This window comes from Ruditapes philippinarum, unplaced genomic scaffold, assembly GCF_026571515.1.
Source record: "Ruditapes philippinarum isolate M1 unplaced genomic scaffold, ASM2657151v2 ctg217_1_1_1_1, whole genome shotgun sequence".
Lineage (NCBI taxonomy): Eukaryota > Metazoa > Mollusca > Bivalvia > Venerida > Veneridae > Ruditapes > Ruditapes philippinarum.
In genome coordinates this window covers 457,464-478,233 of record NW_026860741.1, presented here as the reverse complement: position 1 = coordinate 478,233, position 20,770 = coordinate 457,464, and the positions used below count along the sequence as shown (strand labels likewise).

At 31.1% G+C, this 20,770-nt stretch overlaps 1 protein-coding gene across 1 annotated transcript in view; it reads right to left on the bottom strand.

The window, feature by feature from the left end:
• Positions 1 to 591: 591 nt before the first annotated feature.
• Positions 592 to 20,770, bottom strand: part of LOC132713235 (guanylate-binding protein 1-like) — a 33,914-nt gene continuing 13,735 nt past the window's right edge. Inside the window, exons 3-13 of the mRNA XM_060695731.1 lie at positions 17,820 to 17,922; positions 11,591 to 11,645; positions 11,161 to 11,215; positions 9,859 to 10,091; positions 9,520 to 9,647; positions 9,106 to 9,215; positions 6,609 to 7,024; positions 5,696 to 5,970; positions 4,807 to 5,028; positions 4,378 to 4,474; positions 592 to 2,580 (exon numbers count right to left, since the gene is read on the bottom strand). Coding sequence (XP_060551714.1) covers positions 2,288 to 2,580; positions 4,378 to 4,474; positions 4,807 to 5,028; positions 5,696 to 5,970; positions 6,609 to 7,024; positions 9,106 to 9,215; positions 9,520 to 9,647; positions 9,859 to 10,091; positions 11,161 to 11,215; positions 11,591 to 11,645; positions 17,820 to 17,912 — 1,977 coding nt within the window. The 5' untranslated portion in view covers positions 17,913 to 17,922 and the 3' untranslated portion in view covers positions 592 to 2,287. The remainder of the gene's footprint in view (positions 2,581 to 4,377; positions 4,475 to 4,806; positions 5,029 to 5,695; positions 5,971 to 6,608; positions 7,025 to 9,105; positions 9,216 to 9,519; positions 9,648 to 9,858; positions 10,092 to 11,160; positions 11,216 to 11,590; positions 11,646 to 17,819; positions 17,923 to 20,770) is intronic.

The following is a 20,770-nucleotide window of genomic DNA, read 5'->3' as shown; positions in this document are numbered from 1 at the left end:
CGTGAATATGTTGGCCACTGACTTTCAAACTTTTTTTTCTTTCTTTTGCTGGGTTTTTTATCTTCAAAACGTCAGTTTCTACGGGATAATTTTATGAAATGTAATAAAGTTACCGGTAAATCATTTTAATTTTGAGTAAATCACACGAGCACTTTTTTAACGTAATGTTAATGATTGAACATTTCATATTAATGCAGTTAATAAAAACACAACTAAACGTAATTCAAATGTCTACTCATCAATGTTTAAATGTTATTTTGCCAGCGGTTACAAAACTGTAGAACGGTTTGTTTTGTCCCAACCTGACTAAAGTTCAGATCTACTTATTTCTTTTATGTAGATCAGATGACGGTCTTCTGTATAATTCGGATTTCCCGAAAAAGCTATTTTTTCGCCATGCGATCAAACCGGTTTTTACATAGGCATAAGAAGTTTAGAAATACTCTTATACGTGGAACTTAAACAAATTGTTGATTTTTGTTTGGATAAATTGTTTTGAATAAATTGTTAACACATTAATAGTCAATTTTTAATGGGCAATCTCTGTACTGTTTGACTAGCGCTGAAGTACAACAAGGAAATGAGACAACAGCGTTTTTCTTTAAATATGTTTAATATGATCTGATTAGCGTAAGAGACGTTAAATGATAAACAACAAAGGAAAAGTATATAATGTTGCATTCAATTTATGTGAATCAAATACTAGTATATCTTCTAGTTTCCTTTTAAACAAACACACCCTGTCACCAACAACCAGACAAACAATGAAATAATAATAAAAAAAACCCCACTAAATTAAATAATAATATAATTGAAAAATAAAGAGAAAGAAATGTGTCCATTGAACACAGGTGCCCCTATACTCTACTGACACTGGGTCAAATATATTTTCGGTTATACGTGACACAAAATTTAAATTGTAATAGTATCTACAAATATTGAATAAATCCACAAGCAAATCCCCACATGCAGAACTGCACATGCCGATCAATATTTCTGTAAGCATTCAGGACTCCCGGTCAAATACTATTTGAGCTACGCACAACCACGTTGAAATTGCAAATTCATACCAAGTCAAGAGCAATATTTATAAAAAAAAACTGTTTTGGGGGTACTTTGGTACGCTCGACAAAGTTGAAATTGTAAACTTTTGTTACGTTAAAGGGTGACGGACGGACAAGGGCAAATCTAAAAAAACAACCATAAACATAAAAAGAACAACATAATATTAGAAAAAGTAAATCAAATAAATGCTGTAATATTAAACAAAACATATATGCGTTCACACTATCTTTTTCAAAATCAAATTACAAAGCAAACATATTTTAAATGAATTACAAATAAGTCCAAATTTATAAATAATTTATCCACAACCACTAGTGTCACTACTTGAAACTGATTGAAACTAATTGAAACATGTAACACTGCTCCTTCTGATTTGGATGTTAAGACATAAATGCACTATTTTGAAGTGGATAAGTCTACAAGTATTTTAAATATTGAAAAGAAAATTATAGAAATGTATCATTAGGCTTTTTATGAATGAATGCTGCTTGACAAAAAATGCGTTGATAACGTTCTAAATGATTTAGAGTAAAATTTATCTAATGGAAAAGGATATTTCTGTTCTGTAACACGTTATTAGCTGCTATTATATTCAATATCGGATCATTAATATCACACTTACAAGCAACTTACTTGTAACTATAATTCATTCATGGTTTGTTGTTCATGTCTATTCCTAAATACTATCAACGCACAATACTAGTCTAGTAATTGAATTGCAGGCCTTTCATTAAAAACAAATTCACTTTACTGACACTTATATTTGTGTCAAACATTTGGTAAAACTGTTAATTTGTTAGTTGATATGTCAATTCAATGTACTATTCCGAAAATATGTCATGTGTAATTTTGGCAAATAAAAAATATAATTCGAATTTCTTTTTTTAAGATATAGGGTATCCATTTGAAAATATATGTATTTACAATTATATCATAATACCAAACATCGTTTAAACTAAATAACTACATGAACTAATGAATTCATGTTAGGCAATATAATAATCATTCAATTATTTTAGTCGTGAGATTAAATTGGCGTTTTTAATAGAATCAGAAATAGTAATTATACATAAAACCTAAACTTATGTATATGAATTTTGTCGCATCTTCACTTTTTTGTTATTGAATAAAAACGAAAAGTGTTTAAAGAAATATGTCATAATTTTGGAAACCGACAATAAATTGTTGATTTAAAGCCTTTAATTGAAAAAAATGTTAATCTTTACGTGTTCCATAATGCATCGCCTAGCCTTGTTAAAAAACCTCTCTTTTTTCTGTCCTTTTTTTCTGCTCTTAAAGATTCTAATTCTTTTTTCGCTGCTTCTTCCTCCATCTTCTTATGTACCAATTCTTCTAACTTTTTTTCGTCTGCTTCTTCCTTTTTCTTTCGTTCATTTTCTATTGTTTTGAAATGATCTTCTAGTTCTTTTTTCTGCTTTTCAAATTCTTCTTTATTTGCTTCTTCTTGTCTCTTTAGTAATTGCCGGGTGTTTTCTTCGTTTCGCTTTTGTTCCTCTGAATAAAACATACGCAATACTATGTCTGTCATTTTTTGATTGCTTAATACACACCGAAAATATGAACAATTCAACTGGATTGGAAAGAATAAGATTATAGATACAGTAAATATGGGTCAAGTGATATAAATTCATTAATAAAAGTTGAATACGTTCATAGAAATAATTGCATTACATAACAGCACTTCATAAAATGGAATAGCTATGTTGTACACATTGTAGGTTTCAGGAAGGAACTTCTAATACAAATTTAGCACCAGTGTAATGGTTTTGTAACTATATTAGGGTTCTTTTAGACGATGATACGTGCCAAATAACTAAGATCTTGGGGTGGTAGTTTAACAAAAGATGTCATTCATGTGAATAGGTTTTCAGATATCTTAGTCTTCCCTTGGACAGACCCTGCAATGACCATAGGAACATAAATAATATAATTGTTGTAAAAGTCAACACGGAAATGCTTCATGCCAAATAGCTAAGCATTAACATAAAATATTTTCAAGCATTTGAAAATGTATTCTAATTACCTCCCATTGATAAGAGGTTTTTGAAATTCAACCCTTCAAAAAAGCTGTAATTGTTTTTATAACCTTCCTTTTACTAATTTTATCATTTCTTTGCTTTTTTCTTTTGAAAATGTGCGTTGTAGTGATGTATCATGAAAAGATACAGCAACATTACACAGATCAAAAACCCATATCCGTCTTTCATTTCAAGAATGATTCACCGAAGCAAAAAAAAAATACAATAGTAACATTTTCACAACTAAATACTGCAGGTACTCGATCATTCTTTATTCATATACTTACATTTAAAAATTGATCTTTTATATGTGTTATTAACAACTAGTTGTAAATTAGTGAATTACTTAATTTTGGTTTCATCATTTTGATAAATAACGTCGTCAAAATTTTCAAAATAATGAAATAATCTCATAAATAATCATGATTTATAGTTTTTACAGAACAAAAGTAAAAGTTCGTGGAAAAACCGAATAATTATAGAGACTTATATTTTGGGAAATAAAGACAGGTATATTGTGACATACTTATGCATAGGAAGGTAAGCATGTTTTTAAATTAATACATGAATACACGTCTTCCTTCGTTATATATAAACATATAAGGATTATGAATATTAAGTAAGTGTAACCTTGAACTTGACCTGAAGAAGCCTAAGCCTTTGCTCTGCACATCTCACAAATATTTATATGTCTGCCAAAAAGTTTAAATTCTCTTCCATTGGATCAAAAGATAAAAGGCGAACAAGAAATTACTAACAGACGGATGGCTGTCTGCCTGGCGCATACAAATACAGTAAAAGCCGAACTTTCTCAGGGGTTGAAAAAAAATCAACTTATAGGTCCCCGTAACGCTAGTACCAACATCCATTATCATGCAGCATGCAATAATTCTTGTTTTCCAAGGATCATGACTCCATTATACATCATAAGACCTAACATTTTTATAAAAGAAGACATTATTGAAAGTTTTTTTTAAATCTCAATTTTAAAATGGAATTGCTTTCATAAAAGATAAGTTCAATTAACCCGTTTTTGACTCTTTCATCGGCTAAAATATTGCAGAGCTTAACGCTGTCTGGTCGTTTCAAATGGTCGTTTCAAATGGAAAAATGATATCATCTGACGAAATAAGTAATACACATGTACAGTGAAACCATATATACAAAAAAGACACTGATAGCAATGAAACAATATTTGCTGACGCATGGATTGACACATGACAAATGCGACTACATGAGCTCACAACATTTTTGTTTGCGTGAATTCAAATACCTTCTTTCTCCTTTTGTGACAAGTCATCGTCAGCTTGAACAATCTTTGCTTCCGTTTCTTTCATATCAGTTACAAATTCATGCCAACTCCGTAATATCTACGTAAAACAATGAAATTTATTTATTTATTTGAAATATATATATAACGTAAAATACCGATTTAGAAATTGTAAGAATGCAGAGAAAAATTTCAGAATAACTCATGAAAAATAAAATAGAACAAATTAAAGTGACTTTATACAGATTTTCAAGCTTTATGGATGCATAAAAAAGAATTAAGGTAATGGTTGAAAAGTTTTGAAAGCTGAATTATATTTTCATTCCATGTATTCTTAAAGCAATATCGAAAACTTTGCAAAAACAAACATTATTGTATAGACATTGAGTTATAAATAATTGTTTATGATACAATCGAATAAATGATTGTAACCTCGTTTTCATTAAAACCACGAAGAGAACTGAAATATTCTTTCTGCAAACTTTCGACATCACACTGATACTTTCGATAGCCTCCTGCTGTTTTATAATCGTCATTTTGTATCTTTAGTTTCATGTTTTTCTCGTAAGCCTCTTGCAGTTTCGTTCTGCTCATTGTCCTGACCTTTACATCATTTTCTTCTTTTACTTGATTCCAAATGCGATCCATTTCGATCTGATTAGAAATGAATGATATTTCAGTGAAAAACAAGTTCAAATTGATGTTATCTTCCTGATAAAAACTAAATTATTTTATTATTTTAGGCAACGCAAAAATGCATGACGGCCTTAAGAAACCGGTCAACAAGGAGCTAACGCTTAATGGAATCGGTTATCAGGTCACCGCTAATGTTATTTGCTTATCTTTTTGTTATAGGTTTTAATAGTTTGACAGCAAATATATACCATGTTCAATATGATAAATATTTGCAGTTTACAACGGTACATAATTATCCAATATAGCTCTTGTACTTATCTCGATAGGCGTGCGGAGAAGTTACCACCTAATTTCATCACAATATTGCCTCATGAAAAAATGTTTTGCAAACATAACGGCACAATTAAAAGATCTAAAGATTAGAATAGAAAGCTATGTATCATTAGAATCGGCAAAATTAATGGTTTATGTTAATTTTTAAAATTTGAAAGATATACCGAGAGATTAGCAAATAACTTAAGGTAAGCAAATACTATCAGCGGTGACCCAATTTTACTATAAACAAATGTCACCTAATCACCAACCCTGCTTAAGCAACTTAAGACTTAACTGCGACTAAATTCTTAATCAAATATTTTGAACCGTTATTTTGTCTTTTCTATCGGAAGAGCTTTTTATTTGATACCTGCGCTTGATGTTCATATTCGAAGTCTTTATCATGTACAACATTTTTTCGAAAATAATTTAGCGCTTCTGTCTCTGCCTCTGTGAAAGCCGTCATCAGAACATCACTAGAAACAGGAAGTTTTGTTTTTTGTAGTTGTTTTTCAAAGTTGTCCACAGCGATTTTTTTTGTTTTTTCATTTTCAATTTTTGCAACAGCTAGAAAAGCGCCATCCACATCGGGAACAGCACCTTGTCTTATAGCTGTTACGTATTCTTCTACCAAAACTTTAAACACTGAAAAAGTTACATAAGTCCATTGTATATTTGAATGAAGGCAAATGAAGAAACAACATGTCTGTATGATAAAAAATCATTAATAAACAATTTCTACCAAGCCTGCAACAGTTGCATTTTTGCCGTTTTGGGCGTTCTTTCGTGTTTTCCTTTTTTATAAATCAAAATCATTATACTCATCCGGGTGTATATGGTGACAGTCACTACAAGTTTGCATTTTGCAAATGCAATGTCATTCAATGTTATAACTTACTTCGCACGAACGGTAAATAACTCAATGGCCAAAGGGAATTTGTGTTTATATCAATAACGTTGAATCTATACAACAGTTGGGAAGTCTTTTGATATTTAATGCAGATTTATATTCCATTCTAAACATTTTCTAATACCAACTCTTGGACAAACGTTAATATCACAGTCAATCTTTTAAAATATATAGTCAAATCAGCTCAACTTGACAATAAAAATAATAAGCTTAATGCAAAATGCAAGAAATCTAAAAACAAACTTACAATATACAGAATATTTCACGTGGAGCTTTGTTTTATTTACTAACAAAAGTGAATCATTATTATCTATGGTGCAATGCCGTGTAATGTAAGGCACAAAAAAAACATCATTATTGATTATTTGCTTACTTCGTCCCTTTACCGGTGTACTAACGAGCAATTCCTTTGGTGGTAGACTGTATATGTATGACACAAAACGGGCGGTTGCCTCTTTGAACCTGGTAGATAAATCGCTTAATCTCAAAGTTTCGAGATTCTCAAGAACATCTCCATCACCTGGAACTGGGAATGCAAAGCACTCACGTTTTCGGAAATATTTTCTTATGCATTCTCGTGGTTTGTTGAACTCTTCGGCTTGACATTCATTGTCAGCTAGACTTTGCTCAAGATACTCATTTTCTGATATCTTTTTCCCAGCACTGATCAATTTTAGACTGAAATCCCTCAAACATAGAACAAAGTCTGGAAGTATCTGACCAATCCATTGATTATCTTCTGATGCTTTCCCCCGAAATTTTATACTTTTTGCCATCTCAGTTACAAATCTAAAGTATTTCAGTTAAGATTATACATCCAAAATGTTGTCGTCGTTGACGTAGCGAAACATCTATAATACAGCTTATTACTTATTTTTTCAAATGTGTCACGTGCAGAACTTGATATTTGATTATTATAACAAGACACAGTTAGAAAGGCAAAGATTTATCTGAGAGCTATAATCTTTATTCATGTTGCGTGCGTTCCACGCACGCTTTTTTCAGATGAAAAATGTAATTACTAAAAAATGTATCCACATGTTTTAAATACTTTATGTCAACATATATCACAAATTGTTCTTATTTCGTTTATGTACTAGATGAGTACGGGTTTTGTTAAATAGTTTACTGAGTGCGAAAACAAAGAACATTTAAATGTAAACAAACCGTTAAAAACTACTAAATGATCATTGCAAAGGTAATCATCAGAAGACAGTTTTAAATAATTTGTTGTAATAATGAAGTTCAAATGACAACGGATAAAATATCAGTGAGTAAATGTACGAGGGCTGATCGAAAAAAAATGCTTATTATCCTCTATCTCGTGATAGATAAAAACCAATACATACCTGTATAGGGTAATTCACGTTGCATAAATGTACATGTAAGACTAAGTGTAAGCATACAATTTGCAATTTAAACACACGCAGTCATTGACCACTGTAGTAAAAATGGTTGGTAGAAGCGTCGACAAAAAAGATGAAATACGGGCTTACATCAAAACTGGGTTGCTCTTTGAGGCAGTTAATAACTGAACTCTCTACTGCTTATGGGCCTTCTTGTGTGCCTTAGGACACAGTTAGGCGATGGAAAAAGAAATTTAAGTCTGGTGTAGAGTGCATCAAAAATGCACCAAAATCAGGTAGGCCAAAATCTGCATCTCGTAACGAAATGGTTTCTAAAATAAAGGATATCATTGAAGGAGATGCAAGATTTACAGTTCGTGATATTGCACGAAAGTTAGGTATATCACTATCGACGGTTCACTTTATTTTGAAGAAGCATTTGAAAGTCAGAAAGATTTCTGCTAGATGGGTGCCACATATGTTGACCGATGAGCAAAAGAGGCAACGGGTTAAGGTGGCCAGAAAGCTGCTACAAATGTTTCCAACATATGACAAAAACAGTTTGCCAATGTCGTCACAGATGATGAAACTTGGGTTCATTATTTTGAGCCCGTCAGGGAAGAAAGCAACAAAATCTGGGCCACTAAACACAACAAACGCCCAAAAATTGCCAAACGGTCTTTGACTTCAAGAAGGTTTTGTATGCAATTTTCTTCTCTGGTGAAGGATCTCAATAAAAGTGCCGGCGAAAAAGGACAAACGTATCACTAGGAAGTGCTACACAGACGTTGTACTTAAGAAACTGAAAAGGAATTAAAAGAAACAACGCCCTGTCACTGGTTTTTAGCATATCCGTCTTCTACATGACAATGCCTCCGCTCATACCTCCGCAATAGTTTCGGCGTTTTTGATAAAAGAAAACGTAACTGTTTTGCCTCACCCCCCGTATTCTACATACCTTGTCCCATGTGATTTCTTTTTGTTTCCGAAATTGAAATCCTTCCTTGCTGGGCGGAAATACAAGTGCCGACAGGCACTTGGATCTGCCATTCATCAGTACCTTATTACTGTGCCCAAATCAGCGTACCGTGACGCCTTCAAGAAGTGGATACATCGGCTGAAACTTTGCATTTCTAGCCACGGGGAGTACTTCGAGGGCATGAAATAAACGCTTTTGAGCTAACTTAAAATTTGAAGTCTCCAGCTAGAAATAAGCAATACAATTCGAACATCCCTCGTAAATGTACAAATAATTTACAATGCTCCAAAAAACATGTCGTCACTACATATGAATTGACAATGCCTTTGTACTTTATTAGCACATTTAAAACCTCTTATTTAGAACTGCTTGTTGTATTTCCTGGTGCAAATTATCAAATTGAAATCCGTAAAATATGTTGTGAAAAAACAAACGTTTGATTGTAGAAATAATAAACTTATCGTATCTTGTATTTATTATGCACATACTAAACTTTATTTAGTAAACAATGTTTATATTAACTATATTTCAAAATAAAAGGATACGTGAGTTTAACGACGGCATCGTTGTCAAAAACTCCTTTCATGTTGTAAACAAGGCAGTTGCACAGTAGCGTCGCCAAGATAAAAATCTTGTTGTCATGGCTTCGGTCACCCTTTAATGCATATGTTTTGTCTTTGTATTTCGAAACACAATTTAAAATGTTATTTATTAATAATTCATCAGTGAAATGGAGATTATCAAATTTGCTTATATCTTTAATTAATTGTTATGGATATTAAACACACTTAACCGCTTACGCCGGTGCTAGGAGTGATAGATGTTACACATAACAATGTCTTTAACAATCAGACTCAATTCAAACAACTCTGCAAATGATAACTAAATGCTTGTTTTAATTGCTCTCGATGAGATCTATCCTTTTCTAGATTGACATGTATTTGATTATTTTCACATACCTTTGCAACATCGCCGAGTCCTTCAGTATCGAGAAGCAGCAGAACAGTGTTCGATTGAGTTGGATGTAATTTACACCATGCCCAAATACCTTTTGTCTTTGATTCGATCGTGTCTCCCAATGCAAAACCTAGATTATTATTTTCAAAAAAAAATTAAGCATTAACATGCTTTGTTTTTTCATAATAAAGTCCAAGTCATTATAACATGAATCATTTTACTTACAAATATAAACTTTTCATATTAATAAAATGTAAGGCGTATTATACATTGAATATAATCAACACTTTTTGCAATTGTTTTGACACACATACAATTGCATATATTTTAATTATAACTACCTGTGTTCGATTCTGCCAAACGATTCATTAGATAAGACTTTCCTGTTCTGTACAAACCTACAACGGCTACAACAACTATTGGCAAATCTATCTTCGAAATTTGATCAAGCGCTTCTTCTTGAATTTCTAAATGTGTTTTAGTTACTTGTCCTTTCTGGTTTTTTACATATACGGCGCCAATCAAGCACATAGGATGCTGGAAAATTTCCAAATCCTTTGTCGACCACCTGCTTCTAATATCAACAAAGTATTACTTTTAACAAATCGTCATTGTTACAAGGTTATAATGAAACTTAATTAAAATTTTACGTTTTTACAAATTATACTTCTGAATTTATGGAAAGTAATATTAATCAATATCCAGAGAAACAGACAACAAAAAGCATACATGAATTTAGCAAACCCTAGCTATAAAGCAGCAAAATACAAAATAAGAAGCAAATTAAACGGCAGTGCAAAAAGGAAAACATCAGAAAATACAGTGTAACTTCTGAAAACCAAACACTCGGTTTCAAACTTTAAAATTTCTGAAATTCACCGACTGGTGAATTATTTGAACAAGTATAAATATTTACCATCACTTTTTAAGTATTACATAATGAAAAATATAAAGCTGATTAGATTCATAAAAGGCAAAAATTATTAGTATTTTAACTAGTTTAAAACTTTATAAAATTTCATTACTTATAATTTAATTTGTTGATACAATAAATTTTGATAATTGTTTCAATTTATTCTTTAGTATATTTCAAATGTAGTACCATCCATTTACCTGTTATCATTGCTTCATCAATACTCCTCAAGTTTCTTAATTTTCACACTTAGTCAAGAGATGCTTGACAGGTTGTGATTCTTATGGATGTAAAAATAAATGGTTACTTCTAATTGGAAGATATTGACATTTTGAAAGTTTTACAATCTCAAGTATACTAATAAATTCATTCACACATTTTTTTAATTTCCGGATTTTGGAAGTCAATTTGAATTGATAAGACTAAAGTATTACCAAAAATGTGTTCGGTATAAAGATAAACTTGCGTAATTCAGAGTTAATAATTACATTTAAAACAGAAGGAGAAATTTCGGGACCTTGAAAAATATTCGGATTTCTTAAGTTTCGGATATAAGAAGATCCGGACTTCAGATGTTACACTGTATTAGAAATGAGTTTTCAATTAATAATTAATTAATACTCGTTTTGGAAGACAATTTTTTTTAGTTTTAAACGAAGTTCATGGTCAATTTCATTGTTGGTCCTTATTGTTCGACGTAAAATTTGAACAGTTTCAGTCTCAGTATTACCTTGTCTGAGCAATTTTCCCAGAGCTTTGTGGGAACTCATCATCCATCATTGTAGCTGAAACACGAAAACAATATTAAAATAACATTTTTTAAAATGAACATTATATCGTGTTATTTAAGAACATTCTCATCTGTTATATTTGTATAAATTTATTTGAATATCAATAATTTTTATTTGAAAATACACGTTGATTCAGTTATTTGAAAGATTATGCACGATGTAAATAGAACTCATAATGAATCGTATCTGTTAATTGTCGTTAACATAATTTCCATCACTATTGGACTATTAACGTAAAAATTAAAACGGTTATAGTTTTGTGAACATATTGCCTAGGATAACATCATATAATAACACTATATAGTATAAATATGTATAAACATGTGCTGAAAAGATAGCTAGCTAACGTTTGCTGAACAATAATACAACCTGGCTGTACTTGACGATATATTCTTCTTAGATTCTCCGTTTCTGTTTTCTTAGGCTACCAAAAACAAATAATTCAGAATTATAGAGAATACAGTGTGAACATGTAAAAGGAATCATTATGTTTTGTTTTGATTTTGTTTCTTGTTTTGTTGATTTTTTTTGTTCTTGTCTAATTTGTTAAATACCATAACTATTTTATAAAATCACTTTCTTATGTAAATAAGCATTTCTATTTACTATTACTAATACTGATTGCGAAACAACAAGCCAGCCAGTGATACACTGATATATCTTTTCAGATGGAACATACAAATACAGAGAAATCAGATCCATAAAGAATGAAAATGTTGCAGGCTGAGTTTAATTCAGCCTCTGTATGGACGGTACTGGAAATGGCAAGCTACCGTTAGCATCTCCTGGCATCGGTAAAAGCAGTTTTCAACATTTAACATTAACTGGTAAAATTTTGAAACATCCGCAGGTAGGTTTATACGGTGGTTATCAGGGGACCTTTTAATGTGACACGTTGTCAGGGGAATGACTGCCTTGTCTGTTTGTTTGTTTAATTGGGTTTTACGTCACACCGACACAGTATAGGTCATATGGCGACGTTCCAGCTTTACTGGTGGAGGAAGACCTCAGATGCCCTTCCGTGCATTATTTCAGGCACGAACAGGCACCTGAGTAGAACCACCGACATTCCGTAAGCTAGCTGGATAGCTTCCTCACATGAGAGAATCCAAAGTCTCTGTCGGGATTCGAACCCACAGCGGTGAGGGGCAAGCGATGTTATTTAAATAAGGAAAGATTTAGTAATAGTTACTAGAACCAATGTCAAAGATATGGGGCTGGTAAGCACCGCCTGACATAAAATTGAAATATTCTCGGTTAGAAATACTAGCATGTAATTGTTTAGTTAAAGACTATTTGTTAGGTATTTTTATCTGTTTTTTTTTTTATCTCAAATCAATATATACATTTAAACAACAAACACTGATTATTATTTACACCCAAAACAAAGAAATCTGATCATTTTTTACACCTAAAACAAATACACATCATTTATCAGCCACTTAAACGAAATATCTTTTCACGTAAACGTCTTATATACAAAACAATACTAGACACCTGACAAGGCTAAGCTCTAAACAACTTATGATCAAACAAAACAATAAAATCACCACAAAATGAAGAACACAAAAATGAATATTTTTACAACTACATGTATAATACAGTGTAAACCACAAACATTCAACCAACAATATTATCTTCACCAACTCTATTCAGCATCAGAAAGCAAAGTAAAGCACCCAATATTTACATATATCCACAAAAACAAAGCATCAACTAATATAATCTTGACCAAACAAAACACTTCAAACATTTACCATTTTCAACCAAAAAATATGATAAACAAGATCAACAAGGAAAGGCGGCGTTCTATGAACGCAGCCCCCACACGACCTAGTAACAAGAACCATTGGCAAGGAGCCCAGGCGGACCCCAAACAAAAACAGGACAGGACACAAGGCAGAGCACGGACAGGCTAATCACTAAAATAATAAATAATTTGTAACTGACAAGGAACTCAAAGAAAACAAATAATTGATCGGATAATAGGAAATAATTTGCTTACCAAACAGATATAACTTATCAACCAAAACAACTAATTAAAACCAATAAACCCTGATCAATTAAGATCACCACATTAACATTCAACCAACTTCGACAAATCAACAAAACTCCCTTCAAAACAACAAATTCTCTTCTCAACAAAAAAAAATAAACGCTAAACACTATCAGCGTGTCTCTCCTTAACTGATGTAAAATCTCTCCATCATCTTGCATATTTTCTATTTGACATTTATTTATTTAAACCTCAGTAACAGGTTTATAAATACACTGTTCATTGAAATATGATACACTTCGGTGTATCGCTGTAGGAAGACATGAACTCGTTCAAAAAAATATCTAGAGTAAAATTGTACGATTATTCTGACACACCTTAGTGACATTTAATTAAAAGGGAGTAAAAGGTCCCCAAGTAAAACGTTAACGAGAAAACAATGGGCCGACCTCAAAACAATAGCCATCGCCTAGTTGGGGCATGCTCAACTTTTAATTTTTATTTTTAAAATCATACACAGCAGAGGAAACAAATATAATAGTAAAGACTACTCATCCAACACAATTTTTATGTAATTATGCAATTTAAACTTCATGTTTGACTTTGATGATCGAGGTCTTTCAATGCATAGGGTAGTTTTTGAATTAATAATCATGTCAACTTTGAAAGTGTTTTTCCCAGGAGTAAAACAAACTTATAAATCAATAACAAAGTTATAACAATTTAGGCAATTTCCGATAATTTGACATTAACCGTCAACATTCGTTAGCTTTGTTCTGTTGACGGCAAAGTAAGAATGAAATCCATAAAACAAAGTTTTGGTCATTTTAGCCACTATCAATATTTATACTTTGACTATCAAGGTCAATTGAAATAAAAAGTCATATAAGAATAATGCAACATGTCTGTTTGTTTTATGTGTGTTTTACCTGAGAATGAATAAATATTTTAGTAAACAAAAAAGTTATGACAATTTCAGCAAATTTCAATAATTTTACATTAACGGCTAAGGTAAAACAAAGGTCAAGATCATGTCATAATAATTGAACATGTCAGTGTTATCAAATTATTTAAATAAATGACAAAGTTGTGACACTTTAAGAAAATTTCAATAATTAATCCTCGACGATGAAAGACAAAAAAAGAAGTCAGGATTAATTATTAATTAAATTTAATTATCCACCATACGCTGTCATTTGTTTAAGTATAAAACAAACCCATAAATAACAATATTATGTCCAATTGTAGCAATATTCATTAATTTGAACTTTATTGTCAAAGTAAAATGAAGGTCAATAATTAATTCAATTATACATTATTTAATGCCTGGTCGTAGGCATTGTTGTGCGCAAGTATGAAAACAGTATATTTATCAATTACAGAAGATGATCTTAAGCTGAACATAATTTGACTTGCAATTTGACTTGAAGATCATTGATGGGTAAACGTCACATTTAAATTGTTCATGTGTAAAACATTGTCCATAAGGTAGTTATGCTCAATTAAGAAGACGACCTATTCATATATAACAAAATTGTACTTAATTATAACAATCATTTAGCACAATTCATTCATTTGACCTTCAAGGTCAACGTCATTAATGAGTATAAGGTCATAATCAATTTGAACACACCGTACAATCAAATGGGCAGACAGCTGTTCCAGCGTCCACAGCTGTACCATTATATACATGTCGGCGCGGGGAATATAATTGACGTACGATAAGTATTCATCTATTTTTAACATATCCGAACTGTGTTCGAGTAAATCAATGTTATGAATTCATAGTCAACACCCAAAGAAGCATGCTAACACATTTCTGGCCCTGTGCAAGCTTTACTTCACATGAATTTTGACTGAAAATAACCACACTATCCGATGAGATGCGGTATTTTTAGTCTGAAGTCACAAAAACTTATATTTTCTCATGATAATTAATCCTTTTTTCATACGATTTGTAAACGTCAACATTTTGTCATTAAATATTCCAAACCATACCTTCAAAAAAGCTTTTCTGTTAAAGTTATAAGGTATTTAAGTTTGAGTGTCATCAAAATTTTAGTAACGTCATCAGCTGTTCGCCTCTTTTTAACGATAACATCGACAGCAATTCATCGGCAAAGATGAATAACGCTGAAAGCTGTTCAAAGAAACAATTTTCAGAGCTTTTGTCCTACAGTCACTAGGAAAAAGTAAAACTTTTTTGTTCATTTAAAATATTACTTTATTCATGATACTTTCTAATTATATTATTTTTATTATTACTTTCTATCATTTGTTGTATCTTAGCTGAGAGGCCTATATCTCCATTAACCGCACTGTATTTCAATATTGATATTGTTCATATGAATGAATGAGTGAGTGAATGAATGAATGAATTAATTAATTAATTAATAAATGAACGAACGAATGAACAAACGAACGAATGATGCAATATACGTATATGTTAAAACAAATTGTCTGTAGAAAGTATATGAGTTGTAATATTAAATTACATATTATACATTCATTTTTCTTCCTATGCATGTCCTGTTGTTGTTGTTGTTTTCTATTTCAGAAGGCCACATTGGAAATAAGATATATATGATTGTTATAGTATGTTTATATTGTATAACCTTCTTTAAATAAAGATATTATTATTATTATTATTATTATTATTATTATTATTATTATTATTATTATTATATAAAAAGGTAGCAAGATCTATTAATATGTTTCTGAAATGTTAAATTCAAAGAAAGTAAAGGCAAATTTAACGCTTAATACGAATACTCTGTATTATAACTAAATCCATCAAGTGTTATTATAAATAATGGCATATAGTAGACATGTCCCATGCAGTAAATGGATGTGTAACCCGAGATGTCTGCCATGTAAAATGATTTATTTAAAAAATAAAAATTTGTATAATTTTTAAGAATGGTTATTATTTCTATTGCACTATACATTAAAACAGATTTCAAGGATAAATAACAACATGTTTTTCCATGCACTTTCATAATTTGGGTTACACAGCCATTCACTGCATAGGACTTGTCCATTATATGAATTATTTATAATAACACTTGATGGATGCCTTCATTTACAAGACTGAATATTAAGCGTTAAATTTGCCTTTGCCTTTTGACTTAAACATTTCATAAACCTATTACAGGAACTCCACTGAGGTTTATAAGCCTAAAAACATGAAATTTTATTTTTTCACATAAAAAAACATGAGCACTAAAACATAAATATTAATAAAATATAACCAATAAATATAGGAGAAATACATTGAAAATCATATGTTTGTGCTATTCTCAGTCCGATTTGAGTGAAAAGCGTTTAAACTCTTTTCAACTTTGGGTCATTTTTTCACTTATATTTTTCACAATATTCTGGAAAAACGGAGCAAGCTAATGATCGGAAATTTTGCATACAAGTTATTAGTATAGACCTACATCAAATGGAGAAATAATCTCAAAAAAATATTTCCAGTCCCGTCGTGTCAGAAAACCTTAGTGGAGTCCCTTTAATAGGTTTTGCTACCGTTTTATATTGAAATACAGTGCGGTAAATGGAGATCAAGGTCTCTAACCTAAGATATAACAAATAATAGAAAGTAATAATAAAAAGAATATAATTAGAAAGTATCATGAATAAAGTAATATTCTTAATTAACAAAAAAGTTTTACTCTTTCCTAGTTACTGTAGGACAAAAGCGCTGTTGTAAATACATGTAATTGTTTCTTTGAACAGCTTTCAGCGTTATTCGTTCTTGCCGATAAATTGCTGTCGATGTTATCATTAAAAAGAGGCGAACAGCTGATAACGTTACTAAAATTTTGATGACACACAAACTTAAATACCTTATAACTTTAACAGAAAAGCTTTTTTGAAGGTATGGTTTGGAATGTTTAATGACGAAATGTTGACGTTAACGAATCCTATGAAAAAAGGATTAATTATCATGAGAAAATATATGTTTTTGTGACTTCAAACTAAAAATACCGCATCTCATCGGATAGTGTGGTTATTTTTAGTCAAAATTCATGTGAAGTAAAGCTTGCACAGGGCCAGAAATTTGGTAGCATGCTCCTTTGGATGTTGACTATGAATCCATTACATTGATTTACTCGAATACAGTTGGGATATGTTAAAAATAGATGTATACTTACCGTACGTCAATGGTATTCCCCGCGCCGACATGTATATACTGGTACAGCTGTGGGCGCTGGAACAGCTGTCTGCCCATTTGATTGTACGGTGTGTTGAAGGTTCATGGGACTTTTATGCTCAAGCATGAAGATAATCCATTTGAAGAACAAAGTTTAAGCTAATTATAGCTTCTTTAAAAAAATCAAACATTTGCCCTTTTAGGTGGTGGTAATTTACGAGTCAAGGTCAAAGTCGTCTTATCTGCTTAAAAGTCTTGTCCAAATGGTTGTTGTGTCATATTAAAAAGACAATCCAATAAGAAATTACGCAAGAATTGTCAACGTTTACGTTTTTGGACGGCAATGACAACATGACTGTACGAATTGCTTGAATATTTTCTACGAAAAAGTTGAGTTAAAATAGAATTTTGAAAGAGGATCATGTGTGAAATATATGCCCCCATACCTGGTTGGCTATATCCAACTTGTCGAAAAATGCAATCTTTGATCTGTGATCCATGTTTGTTTGTTTATCTGAGAAGTTGTCATCTTTGTCCATTTCATGCAATCTTAAAACATAAATATACGATATTTATGTATCTCAAGATGTTTCGGCTATGCTAATACCTACTGTTGTAAAATGAAGTTTCAATTATCTGTTCAATTATGAATAACTATATTGCAAGATAATTCAGTTTGGACTAAGACACGACTAAAAGTCAAATGAAATGACGATTTTAGAATAAGATTGAAAATTAGTTGAAATTACATGTGTACTACTACGACTGCGAAGGCAACTACAATAAACTATATAAACTAATATTGATAAATACAAAGCTTATAAACTGCTGCGATAGTGAGGCCGTGTATATCAATTGATCGAAGCAGTGCATGTTAATACAAAAAGCTTGTGCTTACTGACAGTTTTAAACTGCTTCTTTCTTCTATGTATAACGTAAAACAATTCCAATTTACAAATAAAATTTTCATACTTTTCACATTCATTGCAAAATATATGTTTATATTATGCATTTCACACTTTTCGATCCTGTTTCATATTTTCAGTTAAATTAATGTAGATAAAAATTAATCATGGATATTTACTTTAATATTAAAATTTTACATATTGATAACAGCAAACGATGGATTGGTGTGTGTATATGTGTGTATTTGAGAATTTGACTGTGTATTATTGACATGACTTATTGATATACTTTCTCCCATTTTTATTACCGGTATTCTCACAAATAACGGTACTTAAGTGATATACTATAAATCATGTTGCAGAAAGACAAAATTGCAAAGTAAAAGAAATGTTAACATTATTGGTGCACCATTTACCGGGTTAAACTCCCAAGTTGTCATTATCATGCTGCTGACCGTTCCAACGCAGCGCCCCTCTGTGTTCCTCAGATGTATGTCTTGTTGTTGCATATTGTGACACTTGTTTGTGTCCTTTGTTGTTTTTTCGACCACGGTAAGTATCTTCCCTTCTTTTAATTTTGCCCCCCCCCATTCCCTAAATCTCCTATCCCTTCCCCTGTGCCCGTTTACTTCGTGGGCCTATTTATCAATCATTTTGTGTTTACTTTGTTGTTGATTTCCGTGTTAATTTAGTAACTACTATATTTTCTTATGTATAATTTGAGTGATTAGCCTGTCCCCGCTCTACATTGCGCCCTGTCCAGTTTGTTTTTGGGGTCCTCCTGGGCTTCTTGCCGCTGGTACGTGTTGCTAGTTCGTGTGGGGACTGCGTTCATTGAATGCCGCCTTTCCTTGATGATCTTGTTTATCATATTTTAGACATAAAAGTATCATAACTAGCAAAACAAATTAAAAATGCTTTTAAAGCAATAACGCTCAGTGCAACTGTACACAAACTTTGATACAATTGTCTTCATTATGACTACATTGGACTTAAAGTAAAGAATAGGAAAGTCTATCTTGCATAATGTATGATATTATATGGAAAAAAAAATAATAATAACAGCTTATTTGTTTTATTCGATGATTTTTTGATAGAAAAATGTTTATGGTTAAAGGTATAATTTCAGAAAACAGTATATTGTTAAGAATTGTTCGTGTTATGTTTGAAGATCGTGTATGTTGTAACAACACTTTAGCCTGGGATTCAGGCGTTGATATTTTTTTTGCTTATTCATAACTACGCGCTATTTCATACTCGATCGTCATAGCTAACACAACATCTCCTCTGGTTTTGATAGTATCAACATATATATATGTTTATAATTATTTTTAAACATATTCCCAAGCATCCAACAATATGTTCAATATGTACTGGAAATGTTTATTCGCATAATAAGTAATCTTTACAATATATGTTTTCATTTCTTATGAAAATAATTTACTAAGACTCTATCGAAAATTAATTTATAATTACCTCTTTTTATTTACATGAGACGTAAAATTCGGTAATATCTTAATATCTTGGAAACTTATCCTTTAAAAAAACCTTCATTTGAGCATCATTTTTATGCTATAAAAACATAATAAAATTTGAGAATTTAAGAAAATTTAGTCTTCTGTTACATATTTTTAAATATTAGAATATGCTGTTGGTACATGTAATGTCCTTTCTTTTATTTTCAATTTTCTGCAGAATCATTCGGACTCTGGTTTACTATTATGATTACAAAGTATGATATCATTTTAATGATTTTAATGTTGCATACAATAGGCAATTGTATGCAAAAAGCTCTAAGTAGATGAAGAACTTTTAGATCTTTAATAAGCCTATCGTAAGAAATGACATCTAATGGTGTTATGTAAAAAATGGCAGATTTTTTTACATACTGGGAAATGGAAGTAACAATCTTTTAATGTAGGTAGCGTTTAAATTATATATATTTTTGTAATAAAATTGTTCCAAGTTAATTACTTTAACATAACAAATATGTTATTTATTTTTAGCCAATCATTTTCAGTTGTCGCGTATTAAAGCCAGAATCCTTTTGTAAACTACAAAAACATATTGTCATTTGTCATAAATCGTAACAATGTAACAATACTTTAGACCATAAATTTGAGCTTTAATTATACAAAAGCTATTGTGAAGTTACTAGATATTGACTTTAAATTTGTATCGATATGTTTATGCTATTCATAAACTATATCTTATATGAAATTTCAAAACCTTTATCTAAACAAATATCAATACGAAATACTCTTTTGAAATATTGAATTTGTGGAGGCCACTATTGTAATCAACATGCCAGCTTTACAGCCTAAAAACACTAATTATCACCGAACTAGTTCAAATCACCATTTGACACGATATATGAAAAAAATATCAGATCCACCATTTTGTTCTGTATAAACAAATACATTATATCCACAGTACTTTTTTTCATTTTTACATAAACAGTTATCATAACAGAGATAACATGAGATTTGGCA